This window comes from Petromyzon marinus, chromosome 54 (assembly GCF_048934315.1).
Source record: "Petromyzon marinus isolate PM22_M1 ecotype Great Lakes invasive population chromosome 54, UKy_Petmar_22M1.pri1.0, whole genome shotgun sequence".
NCBI lineage: Eukaryota > Metazoa > Chordata > Hyperoartia > Petromyzontiformes > Petromyzontidae > Petromyzon > Petromyzon marinus.
Genome location: NC_133720.1, coordinates 10,714,225 through 10,731,051, shown reverse-complemented (window position 1 = coordinate 10,731,051; position 16,827 = coordinate 10,714,225). Strand labels below are relative to the sequence as shown.

At 45.7% G+C, this 16,827-nt stretch overlaps 1 protein-coding gene across 1 annotated transcript in view; it reads right to left on the bottom strand.

Annotated features, from left to right (window-relative positions):
• Nucleotides 1–505: 505 nt before the first annotated feature.
• The window catches only part of KIF15 (kinesin family member 15), a 34,670-nt gene continuing 18,348 nt past the window's right edge, over nucleotides 506–16,827 (bottom strand). Inside the window, exons 22-36 of the mRNA XM_032974688.2 lie at nucleotides 15,539–15,698; nucleotides 14,983–15,065; nucleotides 14,156–14,234; nucleotides 13,380–13,466; nucleotides 13,011–13,115; nucleotides 11,977–12,099; nucleotides 10,664–10,810; nucleotides 8,267–8,383; nucleotides 7,453–7,608; nucleotides 6,120–6,229; nucleotides 4,562–4,649; nucleotides 4,135–4,172; nucleotides 3,435–3,588; nucleotides 2,731–2,862; nucleotides 506–2,346 (exon numbers count right to left, since the gene is read on the bottom strand). Of these exons, the coding sequence (XP_032830579.1) occupies nucleotides 2,239–2,346; nucleotides 2,731–2,862; nucleotides 3,435–3,588; nucleotides 4,135–4,172; nucleotides 4,562–4,649; nucleotides 6,120–6,229; nucleotides 7,453–7,608; nucleotides 8,267–8,383; nucleotides 10,664–10,810; nucleotides 11,977–12,099; nucleotides 13,011–13,115; nucleotides 13,380–13,466; nucleotides 14,156–14,234; nucleotides 14,983–15,065; nucleotides 15,539–15,698 (1,687 nt within the window). The 3' untranslated portion in view covers nucleotides 506–2,238. The remainder of the gene's footprint in view (nucleotides 2,347–2,730; nucleotides 2,863–3,434; nucleotides 3,589–4,134; nucleotides 4,173–4,561; nucleotides 4,650–6,119; nucleotides 6,230–7,452; nucleotides 7,609–8,266; nucleotides 8,384–10,663; nucleotides 10,811–11,976; nucleotides 12,100–13,010; nucleotides 13,116–13,379; nucleotides 13,467–14,155; nucleotides 14,235–14,982; nucleotides 15,066–15,538; nucleotides 15,699–16,827) is intronic.

The window sequence follows — 16,827 nt, the reverse complement described above, 5'->3', positions numbered from 1 at the left end:
AGGCTGGGCATCGCGTACACACGTGGTGTTGGCCACCCCACCCCCTCGTGTGCCGTGCCACCCTTCATAGGTGCTATTCGCTAACAGCACTTGCCCTAACCAACTATTAGGGCTACACGGGGGATATTTGTCTTTGTACACGGGTCGGTCACTTACACGATGCGTACCCCCCTCCGGTTCTTTGTCAAAATCAATAAAGCAGCAGCAGAAGCACCACCAAAACCTTTCAACATCAGACTGGCCACGGCCACAGTTCAACGGGTAGATTAAAGGCTCGTGTTTTTTTTAGCTCCACACCAAAAGCTTGAGCAATGCAAGAGAGCCACCTAGCGGTGGGGTAAGGAAGGGGTGGGGGGAAGTGTCCCAGGCCTAGTCTAGAGGAATAACTCGATGTGTTGGGGCTTTGCCAAGCTTAGAGGGCTGAAACTATATAGAATGTACAACACCTTCAATAGCAAATATCAAAATGGTGTAACGTCACAACAGATGACAGCAGTAACCTTAGTCCAGGACAAGAATTTATTTAAAGAGAAATGTACTAAAGACAATACAAGGATAATAAGAATAATGAAAACATTGTTGTTTTTTTACAAAAGAACAAACCAAAAACTAGCTGCGTTTGAAGAATCAAAACAACTTTTTAAACACAGATACAAGAACAAAAAATATGCGCACTCCAGGCCCCCTTCCAGCTTAAACTTGTATATACAATGTCAGACACTAACTGGAGATTGTTTCTTAAGGGCCTATAATATGACAAGCATTCTTAAGCGTTTGGTGGTGTTGTTAAACAAAATTTCTAAAATGTTGGAGACCTGTGCGCTTTCCCACAACCAAGGGGGCAGCCACTCTTCTGGCAAAAAGCTTCTGGGAATCTGTCGGTCACCACCGAGTTCAATCAAAGAGGTTCAGTATCGAGGATGGAGGTCATTTATTCAGGAAATACCAGATTTGGTAGCAAATGGTGGAAACACATCTCGTATATAAAATGCAAGCTCATTTATTCATGAATTTCTAGTTGCCAATGCATGTTCTAAAACATAAATCAATCTCCATTTAAAATCCTCTTGGGGCATCAAAGGCCTAAAAAAAAAATCACGATCTTTAGGCAGAAAATAACATTATGAAAATTTATTTTGTGTCTAGTTTGTTGTCCTTCCCCCGCACCTCCGATTAACACGGATGGCTATGTACGGTGCGAAAGAAGTTCAAAATACAAATCCTATGTTCCAAGCACAGCCATGAGTAAATCACAAATTTTACTTTATTCTCAGTGTATTTTGGTAAAGGCAATTTTGTTCACAGTTGTGTTCATCTCTGTTATCAGCCACAAAGGACATGCAACGTGGATTGGAATGTTCAAGTTGACAATACTGCTCGAAAAAAACCCCCAAAAATATAAAATAAAGATCCCAAGTGTGATTCCATTATCTATACAGACCAAATAAAAAAATAATCTGATCAAAAATAAACCGCAGAGAAAATATGTACAACTTACGTGTATTACTGTGGTAATTAACCCAATTATATACCCATTGAAAATATATTTAATATTAAAAGTATTCCCATGCACTCAAAGAGATGATAGTCATCAAGTGAGAACATTTTTTTTTAATATGAATGATTAATATGTAAAAAATATACTTATCAGGGATCTATGGCGTTTGTGCTACCCGACTTAAAATAATGTTTTTGTGAACTGATTTTTTTCTAATCAAAATTTCAACTTTTTTATGATTCTCGTTTTTTCCTGTAGAGGATTTAAAAAAAAAAGGGCACTACTGTTTCAACTGTCGCATGCGGGTGTGTGATCTATTACGCACCTACGATGAACACGTTTGGCTAAATACAGTGCGACAGAAGTTCAACATATGCAATTTTATTACATCGCAGCGGTGTCCCCTCCACTGTACACACTGGCTACCAACATGGCGGTTTCTTTTTTACGACTCAAGCAGCATTTGCCGAAGTTGAATTTAAGAGTGTTTTTCTCAAGTTCTCCGGGGTTTTTTTCCGTCGTAACAGGTCTCGTCCATTTGTCGATTTAAAGGTTTTAAAGGTGCACGTTTCAACTGCCGACCGTGAAAATGCAAGGGAGCCTCCGTTGCCTCCTGAAACTGGGAACCTCGAGACCCCGCCACCGGTCGTGCCGCCCCCTCCTTGCGTGCAAACGCCGGGCTAAGAGGACGCCATCTCGGCTCTCCTTGCATTCCCACGGCATGCGCATGGGAGCGCCGTTCAAATGGGGGACATGGACCTGCCGCCATTCCTCACCTCCCTGCATGTGCCGTGCTTCAACAGCTGCTCGCGCAACATTGTGTTCTCCACCTGCAACTTGGACATGTCCTGCGGAGAAACACAGAGGAGCGGAGGCGGCGATGAGCGTACACAGAGGAAGATGCAACCAAAATAAATTCAAGAGCTCTCTCAAGTTGCAGACGTGTAACCACGCTGCGCTGCCACAGGTTGTGGGCTTCATGAGATGCGTAGCGAAGAGTCACTAATGGAACAAAATACTTTATTGCCACTTTGGTGACATCACTTAACTAGTCAAGTCTCGATTATTAAGTCACTTCTGTGGCGTTTCAGAGTAGACGTTGGCTCCGAATCTCTCCAGACATGTACCATACCGGTTGAAAACAATAAAACACTAAAAACGAAACTGCATACACAACAGTGAAACGTTCTTCGGCATTGGTGGGATGCAGCTGAATGTTCAGAGGATCAGACCTCCGTCATCTTCGTTAAATCCTTCTTCAGCTTGACCATGTACTGGATCTTCTGCTGCAGGTTCTGGTGGCCAGAGATCTTGCCATTTTCCACCGCCAGCTCCTCGTTGTGCTTTTTCAGCTGTTGCACCTCCTGCTCGCGGTCAGAAAGTAGGACAAATTCATTAGATGGTTAGTCGCTGCTTTTAATGATTAATGGTCATTCTCAACCTTGGTATACCAGCTGCCTCAGTCAAAACCATTAGTCTGCCTCCCTCCCCAAACCCTCCTAAACCCCTCTCCCCTCAGTTGCCAGGTTAAAAATATTCCTCTCTCATTCACGATTAGTGTGGCTAAGATGGTGGAAGTGATAAATATATATTTTGTGCGAGCCATTTAAATAAAAGTATATTGGACTCACCCTTTCCCCTTTATGGTTTGGGGTAGCGAGCAAGCCCGTTACACATCTTTATATCCCCTGCTTTTCATAACCGGTTTGGCTTACGTTGACAGTGTATCCGAGCGTCACGCGATGTATCAGGCCCGCACATTGCCTAAGTAATAAAAAAAGTGGTGGGCCTCACACAAGGCTGCAGGCCAAAAGAAACAACCGTGGCTTTGTACACGGGCCCATGGGCCCTAGAGATTTTTCCACCCAGCTGTTTAACAGCTTCAACAAATGCCGCTGGAGAACGCTGCTCCAGGAGGCCCCACAGGATGACGTACTTGAACAAGCCTGTCCTTCTCTTCCTGCATCTGCTCCAGCCTAGAGCGGATGTCCTCCTTCTCACGAAAAAGTTGCTCTTCCGCCACGTGCACGCGCAACAACTCCAATTGCGTATCCTCCATAAGCACCAGCTGCTCATTTAACTGATCGATCCTGTGGTAAGAATGGGAAAACATGCCACTCACTTTTAAGGAGCAGTTCATTTCATGACAAGCAAAGGTGTGCTAACAAACGGCAGTAGGTGGACTAAACAACAATAATGCGGCTAAACATTCAGCTCTGTTGAGCTGGTAGCTTATGCTAGGCTGAGAGCATTGTATGTGCAGTGTGGTGATCACATGACATCCATGCAAGGTATTCAAGGAGTTGCACCTTCCCGCTGTTTGCGAGCATCACACCTCTGCGTGTTGTTACATCTAGTGGTTTCCAGCCTACACGACACTGTCTCCCATTGCGATGGGTTTTTTTCTCATCAGAAGTTCTGGATTTGAATCACAGAGTGTTTGGTGGCAGTGCTTCATGTGAAACGAGCCTCGGACACACAAAGCTAAACATGACCAGTGCCACGTATCCATTTACACCACTGAGCCAGTGGTGGAAATTCTACATTGCTTTAAGTGGGTTACCTGATACCACACGCTCTAGGTGAACTTTAGAGGAATTTTATTTTCAGTGTAGAATTCCGACGTCTGTACTCACTCTGCTTGCAGGTACCGTGTCCTCTCCATAACCTGATTCTGCGGAGACAGGGGGAAGCGCGTCACCCCAATACCCACTCATGCCGAACTCACGCTTGGCCAGGATACAGGACTAAAGTGGAAATTTAAAACAAATCAATTGTTCTAACCGTGCCCTAAATTAAGATGGCTCAAATTTTACACCAACGACGATAGGCGCATTAGTCCCAGAAGACTGTCCCGATGAAGCTTGGGGCTGCTCTGATGTGTAATTAGCATGAATTAAAATGACATTCTGCTCCGGTGCAACACAATGTCATGTCGCTTACATTTTTTGTTTGTCGTGCGTTGCGTGGCATGGCCGGACTTCAACTGCGATCACCCATGCTCAACCCACCCCATGTGACATTTCTTTGTTTAGCGTCAGACACGCAAGACGCAGCACGCACCTCGAGCTGCGCGACCGTGCTCTCCTCCCTGCGCGACGCCGCTGCCTGTTGGCTCAGCAGCTTCAGAGTCGAGTTCAGTTTCTCTTCGCTGCACACGCGACAACAACAAAATGATGCGACGCAAACGCTTAAGAAACAACGTGTGCGCAAACGCCCTCGACTGTGGGGGGATGGAAGTTGACAGCCTTCTCGCGAACCCAAAAGCGTCCGAACGTCGATCGCAGGCCTTCCGATTGGAAGAGCAACTTTTCAAGCAATCCACTGTAAAACGTGTGTGCCAGATTAAGCAAAATAACACAATGCACACCAAGACAAATTAAACACTACTTTGAATTTAGTTTGTTGTCCTTCCCCCGCACCTACGATTAACACGGTTGGTTACGTACGGTGCGAAAGAAGTTCAACATACATACAAGACGTAAAATTGGTCAGGAATTGAAACTGCCGCACACGCACAAACACTTGTCATTATTAAAGAAATCCCAAACAAGTAGAGTACAAGACTTGTGCTTTACCGATAAACTCTAATATAGTGAAGCTGGTAATAATATTAAGTAGGAGCACACATCCACTTTCAGGCAAATTAGATCCTTCTTTTAAGGTCGCTTTAAACTATTAGGTAAATCCTAGTCCAAAAGGTTTCATGAATTAAGCTTCACGAGTCCCATGACTTTCCACAATGTTTCTTGTGGATTTAATTTGTTTTTGTGGTAAATTACTTTTATATTGATCAGCAGAGCCCCCACCATCATAGAATTCAGAAATTTAAGCCGTTACTAATTGCCCTTTCACAGTTAATCATAGCACAACCTCATTAGCTGTAGAGATGACATAATGGTTCGCTTTGTACCTACCCATCTCCTGAATAAGGCTTTTAGAGCTCGCCATAACCGAATTACGTGTAATTCGAGGCTGTATAATCCAAACGCTTAATAACGTCATTAAGAGAAATGAGCCAAGACCACCAACACCCCGCTGTTCACGTTCAGGATTTCTACTGGCAGACTCCGTGCATCTACATCGATGTTTCTCAAACTTTTTTGGCCCACCGACCCCTCAGCCAATGTAAATATTTCCACGGACCACCCAGCCCCCACCCCTGGGTGACAAAACGCATTCACTTCTCTCTAAATACCAGTCATTAAATTATTCATATTGCCAGAATATGATATATTATTTTTTACGCAGCTAGGTTTTTTTTAGAGAGGGAATTTATATCTCAGGGTTACGGTAGTTTAATCAGGGTAGTTTACCAAACTTCATTTTAAAATTAAATATCGCAAGATATTAGTGTCCAAAAGAAAAAGGTATTAACACTCTAATTATTGTCCGGATCAACCTGCCTTTGCATCACAGCCCCGCGGACCACCTGGAGGACCGTCGCGGACCACCGCTGGTACCGGGGGACCGCACTGAGAACCGCTGCTCAACAGGCCACAGGATTCATGCGCACTCGATCACTTGCAATCATCGGTGTAGACACCGCGATTCAGGTGTCGCGTTTTGGAACGGCTTGTCAAGAGATGGGTGCAGTGTACGCCGAGCCAATCGCGCTTGCCTGGCATCGTATTCGCGCCGCATCTCGTCGAGCTGGGAAGCGAGCAAGCGGCACTCCCCCTCCTTGAGATCCAGCGTCTCACGGAGGATCTCCTTCTCAGCCAGCTGCTCCTGTTGTCGGTCGTCAGCATAGAACACTGTGAGTGGGTTTTCCTCTGGAAAAGCACGAGTTTCTTCATCCAATCAATGAGTTGTGTTTTTTACTGCGAATTCATCTGGTACGTATGTACAGTCGATCATCGATTATCCGGCGGCTTCAGCAGGGGGGGGGGAGGGTTCGCTGGATTTTCAAAAACGTCGGATAATCACTACATCTTTACTTAAAATAACATATACAAATAGACAAAAATAAATATCCTACTGGATAAGTTACTGTATTTACTGTACCGCACTTACCACTCCCATCTCGAAATCTACATGGGGTGATGTACGAGCACTAAGCTCTTGTTTCAACACAACAGGATACGCCCGAGACCGCCGGACAATGTTGCAAGCCGGAAAATTGCACCCCAGATAATCGATGATCAACTGTATGTAGAACTTCTTTCGCACCATACGTAGCCAACCGAGCAATAAAGTATCCCTACAAATTGATCTGCACAAATGACTTGTCCACGTGACATTTCTCCCTTATTAGCCAAGCCTTTGCGGAGATGAGTAAATCAGCAGCGGTCTCGACAAAGTACTATATTCATTTATTCGGAGCCCTTTGCATGGTGAAGTAGCCAAAAACAACGCCTTCAACAAACATGGCACAGGGAGCCCTTCATCCGGCAGCGGATTGACAAAAGGGCCGTGCATTACATATATTTATTCATAAAGACAGTTTTAGTAGAGGCTGATTGCTTTCCTGTCATTGGTATAAGAATGGTTTTTGGTCAAACAATGGCTCATATTTAGTCAAATTTTCTTGCTGTGGTTTTCACACCTGATGATGATTGCTTTGTGTTGCAGTCGAAACGTCATGAGAATTTTATTGTTTTATATTTTTATTATTTTATTGTTTCCCTTCTACGTGACTTTACCGAAAGAACCAAGAATATAAATGGCTCATTTACTTTAAATCCCCCCCCCCAATTGACTCAAATTGTACAATCAGCTTCATGTGACAAAACGATTAATCAATTCGGAAACCTCTCAGAACAGTGCAAACCCGTGGGCGTCAGAAGAGATCTTTCATAGAGCTCCTAAAAAAAAAAATCCTTCGAGCGGCCACTTTCGTGTGCTTGTTCGTGACGGTGGCAGCGAACGTGCCTTCCGGGTCCGCACTTCGATATACCCGCCAGCTTTAGGGCTGTCCGTAGCGAGATGTCGATCGAGATCTAGCGCAAGACCTTGAGAAGAGCGATCTCGGCAACGCTCTCGAGGTGAGACGCCTGCAGGTCTTGCACCAGCGCGGACAGCATGGCCTGGCGGCTGTGTAACTCCTCCAGCTCCGGGCTCTGCACGGGACATCCCGCCGACATGGTTTTTCTCCAGCATGGCGTCATCTGACAATGAAATGCAATCAGAGGGTCGCGGGTCACAGGAAAGTCGATGCTAGGGCATGCAACGGAGTCACCTTTTTTCCCGCGACAACATCAATTGTCATAATCCGATTAATTGTTTATTTTATTCCTTCTTCTGTCTCGTCTGCAGTCTAGTTTGTACGACGTGGTACATTATAATTCAAATCCAAGACTATGTATCTGTAAATATGATACAAATCGTGTCAACGGGCGAATGTGAGTAGGCTGGACTCAAAAATATACAACCATAAGGTTTGCTGCTCACAAGCGACAAGAAGGCACAACTCCCATCATGCCACACGATTGTCACATTTAATGTACAATGTTCTCAGCCTTATCCACACCACTGGGTCAAGAACTGAACGTGTGGCCATATCGTTGTTGAGACCACCAACTCAAACTGGTGGAAAATGTGGTCACATCCTAACAGCAGCGAGTATACATAGGGTGTTGCATTTCTGACACGTCACGATGGGGCAAGTTTCACACCTCCGATTAGCAGGGTTGGCAACGTACGGTGCGAAAGAAGTTCAGCATACATACATACACACACAGGTGTTGTGTGTTTTTAGCCGTCATGGCGAGTCGTTTCATGGCATGTCGGGGCACATTAGAGGATAAATATAAAACAGCGCGTCACCTGCGAATCTGAAGCCAGAGGCACCGGTGAGCTCTGATCAGAAGGGTGATAGACGGATTGGAGTTTCTCCTCCAGCTCTGCCTGCAGTCGTGCCAGTTCTGCATCCTTGTGCGAGAGCTGTTCAAAAATGCAATAATTAAATCACAGGAACGCAACTCGTCATTAATATATCAGATTTAATCAGAGAACAATAACATGCAACGCGATGCAATCTACAGTGGAAAAGCATCCAACTTCACCTGCTCTATGGACAGTGGCGAAATGTCATGGTGGCGAGATGTTAACTACCTTGACTGGTACACAGGAGGTCGTGGATTCGACACCCGAACATGACGCCTGTATATTTGGAGTTTGTATGGTCCCCCATGGTGGCGTGGATTGCTCTCTGGGTCCTCGGGTTTTTCCCTCCACATTTATAATCAACGTGCGTTTAGAGTATTTGCCTGCTTTAAACGTCCAAACGATAAGCCACTTCTTTGAGCTATCATTTGTGGCCAGGTCACTGCTGAAAGAGCACGATATAGCTCAGTGGGCCTTACCTGGTAAAATAAAAAAGTAGTTTTTCTTATAGTTTAGTTGATAGTGGTGCTTGACCTAGCTGGGCACCCAGACCTATCAATCCTCAGACATTGTGTGTATTGCCACACACTACTAACATATTTTAAAAAATTAACATTACTCTGAAAGTGCTGTAAAATGTGAATTTAAAAGCCAAAAAAGTTATTAACATTAATTTTTATTGATAATATATATAGTTGTGCAACGGGCAGACACTACCAAAAGATGGTATTATCTGCTAACAGTTCCACGGACCTCTTCCCCACAGCCTTGCGGAGGCATTAATTAGTAGGCCGCAGCCCATAGGTTGGGACCCCGCTGTTCTACAACATAGTCTGACACATTGCATGTTTGTATGTTGAACTTCTTTCGCACCGTACGTAACCAACCGTGCTAATCAGTGGCGCAGGGAAGGACAACAAACTAACTGTAAAAATCAGCTCTAAAGAAATTCCTTTTCAATCTAGATGATGTAAAAGTGCACAGCTCCACTGGCTTCCTAATATCGGAAGCAAGAGTGTTCCAGACGGCCGCAGAAGCGCACCTGAAAGCACGCAATACGGTGTTCAATGGCTGGCCAAAAGCCGCTGCGAGAATGACCAAAGTTCACATGAATGATTGGTTGTGCTGACGAAGGCTCGCGACGAAAAGTAAAGATGAGCATTCACCGTCAGACAAAAATGTAGTGGGTGGATAATTTCAGGCATTAGAGCAGCAACCTCCCCATTGGATGAAGGTTTATTGGGGGCATGGAGGGGGTGTGGCACAAAACGAGAGGTGAGAGGTTGGTCAGAGCAAGCGCATGGAGGATCTTGATGATCAAAGAGTCATACTGCAATCACATGAATGTGATATGAATGCATGTTGTTAACACGTTTCTATAAATATTAAGAAGCACCTGCGAGTGTTAAACTGGAGCAAGGATCAAACACTTAGCCAAGTCATAGCCAGAGCAAACTAAACCAGTGGGGAAACACAGTACACTTGTGTAATGACAGTAGCGTCAATCTACAGTGCGAATGGACTAGTGGCTAGGGGAGGTAATGACAGGGGAAGTCAGCTTGCAGAATGCGTGGACTGAGAGAGCGTCTCGAGCCAGCGAGAAGGTTCGGGAATGGGGGCGTGGCCTCGGACCGTATTTAGGGGAGATGCACGCGAGACTCGGGGTTGTTGCAGTAGGGTCTCCGCCTGTTCGAGTGCGAGCACGTGGCTCCTTAAATAAAGAAACCATCTTAAGATAGGTCCGTCGACGTCGTCTTTACACTTGTACGTATGTTGAGTTTCTTTCATACCGTATGTAGTCAACCGTGCTAAGCAGGGGTGCGGGGGAGGGAGAAATTAATGTGCAAGAAACGATACCCGAGTAATCCAGCACTTTTGAAGCAAGGCTTGGTGAAAGCATACATTTGTGAAACTCAACAAACCATGGCAGTGAGGTGGCCAGAAGAGGGCAGTATACTAAAGTGGGTTCATAAACCAGTCTTTTAGGACTTTTTGACCATCATCCCTCAAATGTGTGGATTTCTCTTCAGGTACCCCAGTTTTCTCCAAAACACACAATACACTCCCCCTTAACTTGCATTTGGCCAAACATCCAAATGGAGGATCCCGCCTGCGTCTCTAAACTCAGTGAAGTAACATTAATATTATTGATACACTGCGCTATTAAGAATATAGACTCTCCACCAAGCAGCGATCGATTAATTTCTTGAGTAAACTCCCGATGGGGATTTGAAGTCACAACACCTTCCGACTGCAAGTGGAGCGCTCATCTTGCCAGTCGTCCGGTCGGTTTTGGCTTTCACCCCGAGTACGTCTCAATCACATGCATGCATATACCTGTGCCTGCAAGTTCTCCACGTTTTTGCGCGCATCGTCCGCCTCCTGCTGAATGGAGCTGAGCAGACAGGATTGCGTCTCAAAGTTCTTCGTCAGACTCTTCATCTCGTTCTTCACGGATTCTTGGTCGTCCCTCAGCATCTCCAACTGCGTGGATAAAAACCAATCCAAAATACGACAACCACGATTCACCACTTAGCGACGCCGACATCGCCACACAACGCTTGCATTAGACGAGATATACACCGAGGCCATATTAAGCGTCGAATACTAGCTGGCAGGGGTTCACAGGACAGACCCAGGTGTTTTGGATTAACCGAGACGAATGGCAGATGTTGCCACCTGTGTGCTGCCAGTAGTTGGCATCCAGACAAAGATCCCCCATATATCCTTCAAAAGACTGTTGGGGCAAGTGCCGTGAGCGAGCACCTATGAGGGCCGGCACACAAGGAGGTGGGTAGCCAACACCATGCTTGGCTGCATGTCTCCCCAGGGCTGATATTTACACTGCACTAGGTATTCATTTAAGGGGAAGCCCAAGACCGGTTTAAAGTTCGCCACTGTTATTGCCAGTGATGGGGAATTTAACTTGGGTCGCCGGGTACAGAGCGCAGTGCCACCATTCTCCCCTGTGCGCATGGCGTTCACAAAAACAAAGATCCCCCTTATAGCCTGCAATAGACTTTCGGGACAAGTGCTGTTAGCGAGCACCTATAAAGGCCGGAAAGGCACACGAGGGGGTGAGCGGCCAACACCACGCCGAGCCGCCTTCGTCACCCTAGTGGCGATGTTTACACACGGCACCAGGTACTCATTTGAGGCCGAGTCGACCTAGGAGAGGCCCAGGACCGGTTCAGATTATCGTCACTGGTGTTGGCTGTGAGCGGGAATCGAACTCGGGTAGCCGGATTTGTAGCGCAGCATAGCGCTGACCGCTACACCACCGCTCCCCACCACACAGGCCCACACACAATTAAAAAACGTGCAAAGCCACTGCACAGACATGCAGAAGATGTTATTATCCAAATGATGAGCCACTTTGTTAAGGTATCATTTGTGGCCATGTCGCTTTTGAACAATACGTTAATACCTCAATGGGCTTTGTCTGGTAGGATGGGAATGGTTTAGTTGTATTTGTATGTGTTTGGGTGATATGTTTACTTTTCTTGCACTTTGCACTCCTATCGTGTTTTTGTACCGTCGTTGCAACGTTCATACCCGCGTCTACTGGACATCTGCGAAAGAGCTTCATAGCTCATCGGATTCCTCCAGGATGAATAAATATTCTGATTGTGTACTGTATTATTACGAACCGTTACTTCATAGGCGGTACTCTTCATCTCCATGCATCCATTTAGCTCAAGCAGGGACTGTTTTAGCTTGGCCTCGGCCTCCACACTTTGAACATGGGAAGTCTCCACGCGCAACAGTGTCGCCTGCACAAAATACAACAAACGTCACAACGAGCGTGAACTCAAGGGCCCCCCCCCCCAACCACAGCACAGCAATAACTTGCCACGACAAAATTACACAATGAAACACGCCCGAACAAGTAAACACAATGTGACCAGTTACTAAAAGAAACCATTTTTTTAAATTTATCAGGTAAGTGCCACTGAGCAATGTCGCTTTTTCAGATGTGCCTGTCTATCACAAATGATAGCTCAACGAAGTGGCTTATGTGGAAATTTAATGCATTAAAATAATCTAAACACGTTTCTAAACGTGGAGGGAAAACTCGGAGAAAAATCCACACTACCATGGAGAGAACATGCAAATTCCAAATATACAGGCGTCAGGGTTGAGATGGAACCCAGAACCTCCTGCGTAACAGACGAGGTAGTTAACAACTCACCACCATGGATATAAAGTAGGTCAGCTGGTGTGATTATGAATGGAAACGCCTCCAAGAATCAACATTTTTGAAGATGTTAAAGGATTTTGATTTAAAGCTTTCGTGACTGCAGGGATTCATATTCTTGGTTCTTTCGGTAAAGTCACAAGGAAGGGAAGCAATAAAAATATAAAAAACAATAAAATTCTCACGACGTTTCGACTGCAACACAAGCAATCATCATCAGGTGTGAAAACCACAGCACACCTGATGATTGCTTGTGTTGCAGTCGAAACGTCGTGAGAATTTTATTGTTTTTTTATATTTTTATTATTTTATTGTTTCCCTTCTACGTGACTTTACCGAAAGAACCAAGAATATGTTAAACGATGTTCAAGGCAAGGCCCTGCAAAAGCATCCAACTACAAGGCAGCCTCAAAAGATATAAGAATACGGGGGACGATAGGGGGCAGACATTCCTAGGCGCGCAGTGCAGGCGGTGGCGGAACGTGCCTTCAGCTCACACAGCTCGTTCTCCAGCTCAGCGACTCGCTGCGCATGCCCATTTGAGGCGCTCCTCTCTTCCTGCACACGGATGATCAGCTGGTCCGTCGAATCCTAAAGGTCACACCGCGGTAAAAGGGACAATTGCACCATGTTGTGCCCGCGGTCGGGTCGTTTTTGTTCCGGCACGAGCTGCGTGTTCGGCACGTCTTCTGCGAAGCATTCGCCACGTACTGCCGCGCGCACCTTTAGGGGTTCTAACCGAACTCCTGAACAAGCCCACAACCTGGAGGATAGTATAAACCAAAGCGCGTCAACTGCTGTGGAGTGAGTGTTGAAGACGTCAAGTTCGTGGGTCATCGCGCAGGCTTCGCAAACCTGGTAGGCTTTGTTGCTGCGCTGGACGTCCTCCACTTGTGCTGTACTCGCTCTCAGAGCTTCTTCTGCTTTGTGGAGTTCCAGTTTCTGTGAAGGGGAGATAATCCATGGTAATTATACAGCTGTTGCCTTCAACGGCAGGCGGGTAAGTGACCAGAGGAGGTAGGGTTTATTAAAATAGCTATCCCCCTTCGGCCATCCGTGGCCAGCAGTAGGGAAACAAGGATGTAATTTTTCACCAATTTCATCAACTGTCCAAACTCTGGGAAATTAGAGATTGTCAGGTGCTGCGAAGAGGGAAAATGTTGTGTCAGCGCATGGAGCAAGCACCAGAGACCGCCTCCCATCTTGGTTTCAGCCATTTATGGAGTTTTAAAACAGGTGATGGTTTTATTTATCCTGTTCACCAATGACCATAAATCAACATATATGAATCGGACTCAATTGAATCTCAGATAAATGCATTGCTGATTAATGAATTTTAATCGAGAAATCGATTAATCGTTATATCCCATGTCGCGAAGCTTTCCCCGCACCTATGTTTAGCACAGCTGGCTATGTACAGTGCAAAAGAAGTTCAACATACATATGTGCTGCTGCTAAGCTCTCATTAAAGAACATTTCATATACCAAGGGGTGACAGACGGTGAGTAATCCAAGGCAGTGGTATCAACACGGATGTGTGTGTGTGCTAGTCAGTGTTGTGCACGTGCTGGACAAAGTAAGCGCATCACAAGGATGTAAAACACACGTGCTTGACGAGTCATTACTCTGACCTGCTGCTCCATCTGAGACAGCAGTTCGGAGTACTGCTGCTTTAGAAGGAAGTTGTCGTCAATAACTTTGAGGAGCTCCCTGTAAAAAAAAACAAATCCGTTCAAGTGACCACATTCTCAAATACCGGCACTTTCAAACACGGGCCGCCAATCTTAAGGGGTGTTTCGGTTCTGCCAAATGCAAATGTACATACAAGCCACCATTGGCGCACCATTAACACTGGTGAAACCAAAGCAGTGTACGATGACTATTGTGTAAAGAGGTGCCTAATGTGACTTAAAATTTAACACGTTGGTTTCTGCAGGGAAACTAATGTTAAACACGTGAACAGTACTTTTGCTTTTAATTTTGCTTTTTGTTTTCCATCTACGTGACTTTACCGAAAGAACCAAGAAGAGTAATTCTACTTATAATTGATTTGAAAATAACAAACTGAAAAGCTGGTGCTTATTAAATATCCATATTCTACAGGAGTGGTGGTGGTGGTTAGAGCACTCTGCTTTTAGCTTGACAACCATGGTTTGATTCCTAACCATGGCTAACATTGGTGTCGAGTGACATGAATCAGTCCTGGATCATCCTTTCACCAACTTCAAATGACTAGCGTGTTGAAGGATGGTCAAATAACCCCCCCCCCCATGACTGGCACTCTTTTCCAGCATTAGACTGATAAAAGGATGTACATGTTTGTAAAGTTTATTCAAGGTCATGACGGAGATGGAAGTAAAATAAATTGTCTGCAAGCATACAGGTGCACGTGGGGTGAAATAAATGTTCAGTATTCTGAACAGACATAGCATAAACTTGCGAAAGAGAAGGACATTACTTTTGGGTGCTCTCCTTGTCCTCAAGTTGAAGGGAAAGGCTTTTACTCTTTTCTGCTTGACATTCCAACGTCTTCATGAGTTTCTGTACGAAGAGGCACGGCGTCAGAAAGCAACAAGTGATTTACGTCACTTGGAACGGGCAATATATGAATCATAAATAGAAAATAACATATTTCTCGATCCAAACAAAGCTATAATGCGGAGCGTTCATCGCTACTGAAGCCTCCCGAGCCACAAGTGGAAATTCCACGCCATTCATCCAGGAATCTCAGTGCGCCATCGTTACAAGCCCACGCACACGCGCGGTTATTCTAGGACCGCAGCAGCGTTCCCAATTGGGATTTAAGTTTCCGACCTTCCCACTGCCAATCAGTCACCTTCAAAACAATTTCCGAGAATGTGGCGACGTAGGAGGTTTTTTAGGGAAACACCGGACGTAATCCATCGTCACACACGCAAATGGATGCACTATCGCAAGCGCAAACGATGGATCTAAATTAATGAATCGTTACGAGGTCCACACGCGCACTCGTGTGGTGTGCACGCGATTCTCACGGCGGCGTCGGAGTCCAGTTGGGCGCTGCGCTCGCGCTCCTGGCGCAGGCTCTCGCGCAACTCGGCGATGGAGTACTCGTTGAAGCGCAGCTCCTCCTGCAGCGTCTCCAAGCTGTCCTGAAGAGCGATCTTCTCCTCCTGCGCTCTCTGTTGCTCGCGCCTGAAGGCAGCAGCCGTGCACACAAAGCACAGAAGGGTGGTCGCTCTCAACCTTTGTGGGTCGCGTCAAAGCCTTACCAGTTGGGGCGCGAGCCGCAGCATGGATGCCGTGCAAGGGAAATTTTTGAAAAAGTGTACAAGGAGGATCCCGTTGTATAGCATGATGCGACGAAACTAAACTATACCCAACTATTTGTATTTTACCAGGTAAGGCCCACTGAGTTATATAGCTCTTTTTCAGAAGCGACCTGGCCACAAATGATAGTTCAATGAAGTGGAAATATCTAGCAGCCAAATACTCTGAACGCATGTTTCTAATTTTAGAGGGAAAAACCGGAGGACCGGGAGAAAATCTACGCGACCACGGGCAGAATATGCAAACTCGAAACATACAGGCGTCAAGAGTTGGGATCAAACCCACGACCTCTTGTATACCAGGCAAGGCAGATAAAACATCTCGCCACCGGAGCGCTCATACAAATACACATGAAACAAATGCCTGATTAACACTGCGTTGCCTACAGGCATGGACATGTGATCAATCTGTGTATTGTGGCCTTAGCTGACACGTTCGTCATCTGGCCACATGGCCTACCAGGTCTGGGCCAATTCCTCAACTACATCAATTCCATACATCAAGCCATCAAATTCACCATGGAGGTGGAAAAGAATGGCAAGTTACCATCTTGGATGTTTTAATCGAAAAGAGACCTGATGGCTCAATGGGACACTGTCTACAGGAAAGCCACCCATACGGATGCCGACCTAAAACCTGCCTCCCACCACCATCCATCCCAGAAGAATTTCCTCATCAAAACTCTACACCATAGAGCTCGATGATGTATTTCCAACCATCACCACCTAGCCAGTGAACTGGAACACGTACACCAAGCCCTCAAGATGAATGGATATTCACACTACACAATTCGTAAAGCTATCACCCCAACCGTTGGGAAAGAACCATTTGAGGACCCAATCAAAACCATCACCTTGTCATACATAGCAGGGGTCACCAAAAATATTTCCAAAATCATGAGCAAACACAAGATCCAGGTTCAATTTAACACAGTACATACAATTCGTGATCTGATCCCATCTGTGAAGGATGTGATCCCTGACATGCAATACCC